Here is an 8,049-nt window from a genome sequence, read left to right as displayed (position 1 = left end):
ATGACAAGTAATTCTCAGTATTATAATGTTTAATTTGTGCTTTTAAGAAAACCAGCAGAAAGCCTTGTCTGATGTTGTTTACAGCTGAGTTTGATGGTGTATGCTATCGTGTAGCAAAAAGACCTATCATATCAAAATACCCTTATTGGAAACACTGACCCGGAAAAACATAACTAGACTTTTTCAAACTTTTTGTATGGATCAAATAAAGGTGTTATAACATGTCATTGAGTTACCTTTAGAGGTTCTGGTGGGTGGATTTTGTTAATTTCAGAGAGAGCCAGGCTAGCAGTTTCACGCTGTTTCCAGTCTTTATGCTAAGCTAAGCTAACTGGCTGCTGGCGGTAGCTTCAAATTTAGCGTACACACACAGGAGTCGTGTCAACCTTCTCATCTAACTCTCGGCAAGAAAGAAAGCAAACAGTATTTACCAAAATGTCAAACTATCCCTTTAAGACGACAAACTGCATTGCTGGATGCTACAGTGAAAAATAAGATTTGTAGGAAAGAGTTTAAAACTCTGACCAGGATGATTTGTGGTCAAACCTGTCCAAGTGTGTATTTAAACACATAAAATAACTGAGGGAGTTTGTACTTTCGTGCTGAAATGTGAAGCTATAAATAAGCTGCATGGATCTGGTGGATCTGAAGTAACATTTTTGTGCAAAGAGGCCACAAAATAATTGAAAAACTCATATTTATGGAAAGGATGTCATTTAATTGATAAATAGAAAGAAAATAACAAGAAAAGGTGTTGTCAAATTTATTACAATCAATTCAACACCATTATGCTCTATCTTCCACATTCATTGTTCCAAAAGACACAGTAATCAGCAGCTCCTCACTTACACACTCACACCTTACCATTGAATTATACGCACACCTTAATTTACAGGTGTAAATACTACTAGCATTGATGTATTGCTGCTGCTGGATATAAGTGATTATTTTTTATACTTGACCAGACCTCCAGATTCAACACAAATATCTTACAAATTGCGTCAGCTGTGGTGTGTTTAGATAGTCTTATCTGGAGAGACATAGAAAGAGAGATTAAATCAGAAAAAGAAAGAAAGAAAACCTCTTGACAATCCTCTCAAAAGACAATGTTTTCCCTAACAACACAGAGAAGCCTGTAGGAAGGCCAGGTAATGGTTTTCAGTGACTGCACAATGTGTCATAGAAGTGTAGTGTTACAGCCCTACCTCTCATCTCATACCCAGCCAATGGCAGCTCACCACAGTCCCCTCCCACAGCAACAGGCGCTTTAAAACTCCTCAGTAGTTTCTTCTCTTCCTATCCACTCTGGTCTCTCCCCTCTGCTGGCCTGCCTGCCTGCCTGCCTTGCCAACCGAGCCAGTCGGTCTGACCTTCCCAGACTCATTTCATCCAAAAGAAAACTACTCCAGATTTCAGAATGTCAACCACTTATAGGAGCAGCTCTTACAGTGTGAAAAGCTCCTCTGCCCCGAGGAGCTTCAGCAGCAGTTCCTACGCTGGACCAGGCGGTATCACCTCCCGCAGGAGCTACAGTGTCAAGAGTTCCTATGGAGGAGGCAACAGGGGCTTTGGAGGAGCTGGCATCACCAGCTCCTCTGCCTATGGCCTGAGCTCAAGCATGGGTGGCGCAGGCATGGGCATGGGCATGAGCTATGGCATGGGAATGGGTGGTGGTATGGGAATGGGTGCTCAGGCCCCTATCACCGCTGTGACTGTGAACAAGAGCCTGCTGGCTCCCCTGAACCTCGAGATTGACCCCACCATCCAAGCTGTCCGCACCCAGGAGAAGGAACAGATCAAGAGCCTCAACAACCGTTTTGCCTCCTTCATTGACAAGGTAAGAGCTTGTAATAGAAGGCAGATCTCTTCAAACTGCTTCAGATGGGTGAAAACTCAGTCAGTGTGGCCAAAAAGCTGAGTGTTTCAGTGCTGTGACAGTGTTAGGTAATATTTGGGTCCATATGTTTGCCACATGTCCTGTAATGCTGATTTCCTCACTTTTTCATTGTATGGAGAAAGTTGATTTATTCCCCTGACTGCCTTCGTCACTTCCCACAAAGGCAGCTGAAGCAGAAATCTATCTTTTTGGCTCAGGCTGCCCTTTTATAGTGATGAAAAACAGACGTGCAGAAAGGAGGGAGTGAGACTGAGAAAGACAAAGAGAGAGAAAGCAAAGGGTGTGTCAGGGTAGAGCTCAAGGCTTGTGATACAAGTTACCTTGGGAATGGTCCCTCCCTTAGCTGGGGTGTGGTTCTTTCTACTGCCCTGGTGGCCCCCACCCCTCCCCAATACAAATACAGTCAGTACTGAGTGGTATTGTTACCTTAGTAACAAAACCTTTTTTCATGATGATACATTTAACGGAGTGTCTATATTGACTTTTAATCATTTAAATTAGCATTGAAGCCCAGCATTTGTGTTATCTGTCCTCAAAGGCCTCAGCAGCAGGTTAATATTTAAAAAGGCCAGCTGGTTTCATGTTCTGGCTCTATATCAACTCTCCTTCTTCAAACGCAGTTATTAAAAGAAGATAAAGTGCATATGTCCTTTTTCGGCCTTTTGCATACTTGAACACAACGCAGATAAACTTCCACTGTATCACCTGTTATCTTGTGATGGCAGTCCACTCAGAGGCGCTTTATTATCTGTATTCACTCCAGTTCAAATGAAGACCATAAGAGGTTCTTAGTTAGATCACACTTGTAGAGAGCAATGTGTGAGGGAGCAAAGTCCACTGACTTAGAGAGTCACATATCTGCTGTCACTATCTCACTTTTACTGTTCACAAATATGCGAACTCCCTGACTGTTCATCTACCGCCTCCCCCTCCCCTCCTCCCCCCTTCAGCTAATAAATTGCCTCCACTTTCTTTCTCTTCTGCTACCCTCTCTTCCCTCATCACACCTTTAATGCAATTAAATATTTACCTTTCTGCATCTGCCTGTGGACGAAACTGGCTCCATCCACCCCCCTCACCCTCTCTCTATATATTTGTCCCCTCTGCCTGCAGCCGTTGAACCTTGCCATACAAAAACAGGAAGACATGCAGGAGAGGGGTAAACTAGCTCTATTCCTCCATCACAGGCTTTTTCCAACCTCGTCTTGTCTTCCCTCCCCTCTCCCTCCTGTCAGGATGCACATACGTCAGGCCTTCCTTTGGAAAAGTACAGCCGGTCTGGAAACAGCCTACAAAACTCCATAGATAGATAAGAACAACAAAGACTATAGATGGAGTGAATAGGAAGCATGGCTGATGATTGATTATTAGGATGTTAACCAGGAGTCACGATTGTTATGTCAGAGCAGAGCAGACTCCAGTGACATCAAATTTTCAAAAGGCATTTCATAACTATTCATAACCGATGACAAGGAATAAGTCGTCACATATGCGTGTCAGTAAACAAGCATGTAAGTCACTGATTCTTTGTATGGGGCTTTTTGTTGGGTTGCTCACTAATAATCCTAATAAACGATATTCTGTGTCTCTCTCCACACATCAGGTCCGCTTCCTGGAGCAGCAGAACAAAATGCTGGAGACCAAATGGAACCTGCTGCAGGGACAGACCACCACCCGCTCCAACATCGACGCCATGTTCGAGGCCTACATCGCCAACCTGCGCAGACAGCTGGACAGCCTGGGCAATGACAAGATGAAGCTGGAGGCTGACCTACACAACATGCAGGGCCTGGTGGAGGACTTCAAGAACAAGTGAGTGCAGAGGGCGTGCTGAGGGCTAATAAGTAGCTGTTAAAAGGAGTATAGTTTATTCCATCTTGTTTATCTTGGATTAATCTTTTTTGTTGAGGATTCTCTGATCTGATTTTTAAAATTCATACAAATTTCACTATTTTATTCTCGAATAAAATACAGTTTCAAGATGAGCCATGTGAGTTAATCTTTTTGTGGACTACTCCCTACATCTGTCTGTTCTTTTGCGTCATGTGAACTCTAGGGAATTACAACACTGAGGAAGCATGTTCCCAACACCCATTACAGTAAATATGATGGAGGTATAACTCGATTAGACTTGACTGAGTTGGCTGTCAGCAAAGCTGTCTATAGCTTTACACTAGAAGGCACAAGCACAGATGTGTGTATGCTGGCATGAATACTGTATGTCTGACAAACAGGTGCACTCGCATTGTACATATTTGTTACCTGCACAGACAAATAGAGCATGTCAGGCTGACCCTTGGCCCTTAGTCAACAGAAATTGTGTGAGGCAAATATCCCAAAGGAGTTCAAGAGTTACAGATAGATTACTTGCACCTCCTAGTGTTACATTAGCGTATAGACTCTCAAAACCAAAAGAGCATGAGATGTTTTTTCTAAATATTCAATCTATCTAACCAACAATTAAATGTGTTTTTTCCTTTTAGGTATGAAGATGAGATCAATAAGCGCACAGAGTGTGAGAATGACTTTGTCCTCATCAAGAAGGTCAGCATGACTCAACATTCCTTTGAGTTACAAATTTGATACCAAGTCTGCATTTTCTTTTAGCATTCAGTTACTTTTTTTTTATAACTGATTGTTTGTTGTCATTATTATTATTACAAACAATACAACACCAAATCCGAGAAGTAAACAAGAAATGAGCATTCTGATACTGAAAAATCAGTTGTTTGTGAAGTCACGTTCTAACAAACACTTTCATTGCTTCCAGGATGTCGATGAGGCCTACATGAATAAGGTTGAGCTGGAGGCCAAGCTGGAGAGTCTGACAGATGAGATCAACTTCCTCAGGTCGATCTATGAGGAGGTACGGCACAAAATTAGCTTGATGTCATTTGTTTCCTACTCCTCCCTCCGTCCTTTCAACCCCCAACCTCTTTGAAAAACACTTTGTAATCTGATCTGCTTTCATTAGTATTATTTGTGATGCATGCAGTCATGGCATGCTGAATCGGTTTGCTGCATTTGTGTTTTTTCTCAATATCTGTTCAGTATCTTGACTCACTTCTTGTGCTATCCTTTGAAGTACATTAACTTAATGGGATTCCTCAGTGAGGCGGGGTGGACTAATCTCTCTCCTTTCTTTTTTTTTGTTCTTCATCAGGAGCTGCGTGAGCTCCAGAGCCAGATCAAGGACACTTCAGTCATTGTGGAGATGGACAACAGCCGTAACCTGGACATGGACTCCATTGTTGCTGAAGTGAAGGCTCAGTATGAGGACATCGCCAACCGCACCCGCGCTGAGGCAGAGACATGGTACAAGAGCAAGGTGATGAAAAACTCTTTGGAGCTGTTTTTTATGTCCATATGTTCTGCCAATTGTATTATAGCTGTACATCATCCTATAACATGTAGAAAGTTAAAACATTCATCAGTTCATGAGTCAATACATATGCTCATAAAGAGGTTTCCAAGTTTGTAATGTCTTGTCTTGCTGATGTTTGTTTAGTATGAGGAGATGCAGACATCTGCCAGCAGATATGGAGATGACCTGAGGGCTACCAGGACAGAGATTGCAGATCTCAACCGCATGATCCAGAGACTGACATCAGAGATTGATTCAGTCAAGGGACAGGTATGGGAAAAAATGTTTGAGGCATTTTATATATCTAGAGTTTTATTTTTGTCCTGTGATTTCACAATCAAGAGTGTGGCCAAAGGTTAATTCTTAATAATTTTTCTCTCAGCGAAACAACCTGGAGGCCCAGATCGCTGAGGCTGAGGAGCGTGGTGAGATGGCAGTGAAGGACGCAAAGGCCCGCATCAAGGACCTGGAAGATGCCCTGCAGAGAGCCAAACAGGACATGGCCCGCCAGATCAGAGAATACCAGGACCTGATGAATGTCAAGCTGGCTCTGGACATTGAGATTGCCACATACAGGAAACTGCTGGAGGGAGAGGAGGACAGGCTGGCGAATGGCATCAAGTCTATCAACATCTCCCAACAGAGCAGTAAGTCTTCTATGACCTTGCTTTAATTGTCTTTGTGTCAGTTTTGGCTGAAGTCTTGACAAATGGTCTTCATTGCTTGGATTTTGTTACACAGCCAGTTTCAACACACTTTTTCCACATTTTTCCAAGTTTAACTCTTTTCTCCTTCCTCCTTTCTCTCAACAGCAAGCTACGGCGGTTTCCCCATGGATTCCATGAAGAGCAGCTACTCAAGCGGCTACTCCAGCAGTTATGGCGGCGGATACAGCGGCGGATACGGCGGCGGATACGGCAGCAGCTCCGGCGGCTTCAGCAGCGGCAGCGGCTATAGCACCACTACCCAGAGCAAGAAGAACGTCGTTATCAAGATGATTGAGACCAAGGACGGCAGAGTGGTGTCTGAGTCCTCTGAGGTCATTGAGGATTGAGCTGTCTAGTTTAAAGTTGTAGCTACCTGTCTGCTATGATCTCCTCTGCCTCTCTGGTAGTTTTATACTTACAGTTCACTCCCCCCCAACTATTGCAATAAACAAGTCTGAAGTAAAATGCTTGCCAGCCACTCTACAATAAGGGCTAAACATGTTTTTCATGAAGCGATAAAAAATCCTAACACTATCATAGATCTGAAAGGGACCAAAGAAATTATTTTGTATGTCTGATGTCTGACTGTACTAAAACAGTAGGTTGAAGTTTTGTCTCTGAGATGAAAACTGGGCAAATTGCAACTATGAGAAAGAAAATATAACTCTCCTAATCTATGCAACAGCTTTTCCACACATGAAGGGCTGTTCCCTTCAAAACTATGATGCATCGAATGCACAGTGGTGTTGTCAAAGGAATGTGAATGTACTGCAACAGTGCGTTAGTGTTGTTGGTCAACTAATGTCTTAAAAAAGCCTGCTACAGTAGGTAGTGCATGTCTTCCCTGTGCGTGTTCTGTAACTGAAACTGTTCGACCCCTTAGGAAGCTGCCCACATCATACTGTTGTCCTGAGGTGCTGTTTTTGCTACCAAACCAAATAAAATGTGTTTACTGAAAAAATAATTGCCATATTTCTTTTCATTTGAAAGGGTGACTCAAAGAAAGAAATGAGGTATTAGAGAATGAACTCAAAAAGAACTGAATTAGTCTGGGATCTTTAATCGAGGGCAGTTTTTGGTCATGATTTTAATCACAATGAAAATGATGAATTACTTTTTTTGCATCCTTTATTTACATGTTTAAAACATACAGTACCAGTCAAAAGTTTGGACTCACCTCCACATTCACTTAAATGAGAAAGTGTGTTTAAACTTTTGATACAGATATATATATATATATATATATATATATATATATATATAAAAGTAGTTATGGCAATCCAAGTGACATATGCACATATGCCTTCTGGATGGGGAAAAAAAGGGAAAACTCAGTGAACCCTGTAAAGAGTGAATGCTTTCTTTTGTTATTTATCGATACTATTTACATACTAGGTGTTCACTCTTCACCAACATGAAGTCAAAAAGGTCAGTGGCATGGTTTGACTTAAACCTCAGTAAAAGATGAGTAAAATTTGCCATGAGTCTACTCTATGTTTGTTGTTGTAGTTTTGCCTGTGTTATTCATTGATTATGAGACTGTTGAAAGTCTATTGCCGCTGTCAGTTTCACCATAAACTTCACAGATTTCACTCATCAGTTGTGTTACTGCTCTAAAATGGCCCATCACAGCTGACACCTTCAGAAATCTAATTTTGTGATACATTTCTCTAGTTGAGCCTAAATTCTAACCATTGATAATTCATCTTAAATCTTGAATGGAATTATTCACATAATTTAATTTTCAAATAGTTATGGTTATTCTGAAAAAGAAAATGTGCAACACCCACATTTGAAGCTATTAAGAGACTTTGAGAATGAGGAAAATAGAAATAGAAGTAGGACTTCAAATTTTGCACCAAGCTGCATTGCCAAAGCAAACTCAGACATAACCTTAACCTGCTGGAACTGCTATAAGTGGTCTTTAGGTCTTCTGCATTATTTCTATGGTCTTTTTAAAATTATTGCAAAAAGTCTGTCAGAGTCTGCTCTCCCCCTCACCTGTTGCTGTGGGAATTATCCAATCATTCAGTCTCACTCTCTGCTCTGCCACACCCCTCATTAGTTCAACCACCTTCACC

General features: G+C 41.8%; 1 protein-coding gene across 1 annotated transcript; it reads left to right on the top strand.

Annotated features, from left to right (window-relative positions):
* The first annotated feature begins 1,288 nt into the window (after nucleotides 1–1,288).
* On the top strand, nucleotides 1,289–6,932 carry LOC122982224 (keratin, type II cytoskeletal 8-like). Its single transcript, XM_044351379.1, has 8 exons — nucleotides 1,289–1,837; nucleotides 3,501–3,709; nucleotides 4,381–4,441; nucleotides 4,668–4,763; nucleotides 5,061–5,225; nucleotides 5,406–5,531; nucleotides 5,644–5,908; nucleotides 6,074–6,932. Exons 1-8 carry the CDS (start codon nucleotides 1,418–1,420, stop codon nucleotides 6,313–6,315), a joined length of 1,584 nt encoding a protein of 527 aa, XP_044207314.1. The 5' UTR covers nucleotides 1,289–1,417; the 3' UTR covers nucleotides 6,316–6,932.
* Nucleotides 6,933–8,049: the final 1,117 nt, after the last annotated feature.

This window comes from Thunnus albacares, chromosome 5 (genome assembly GCF_914725855.1).
Source record: "Thunnus albacares chromosome 5, fThuAlb1.1, whole genome shotgun sequence".
NCBI lineage: Eukaryota > Metazoa > Chordata > Actinopteri > Scombriformes > Scombridae > Thunnus > Thunnus albacares.
This window is presented reverse-complemented; position numbering and strand designations above follow the sequence as displayed.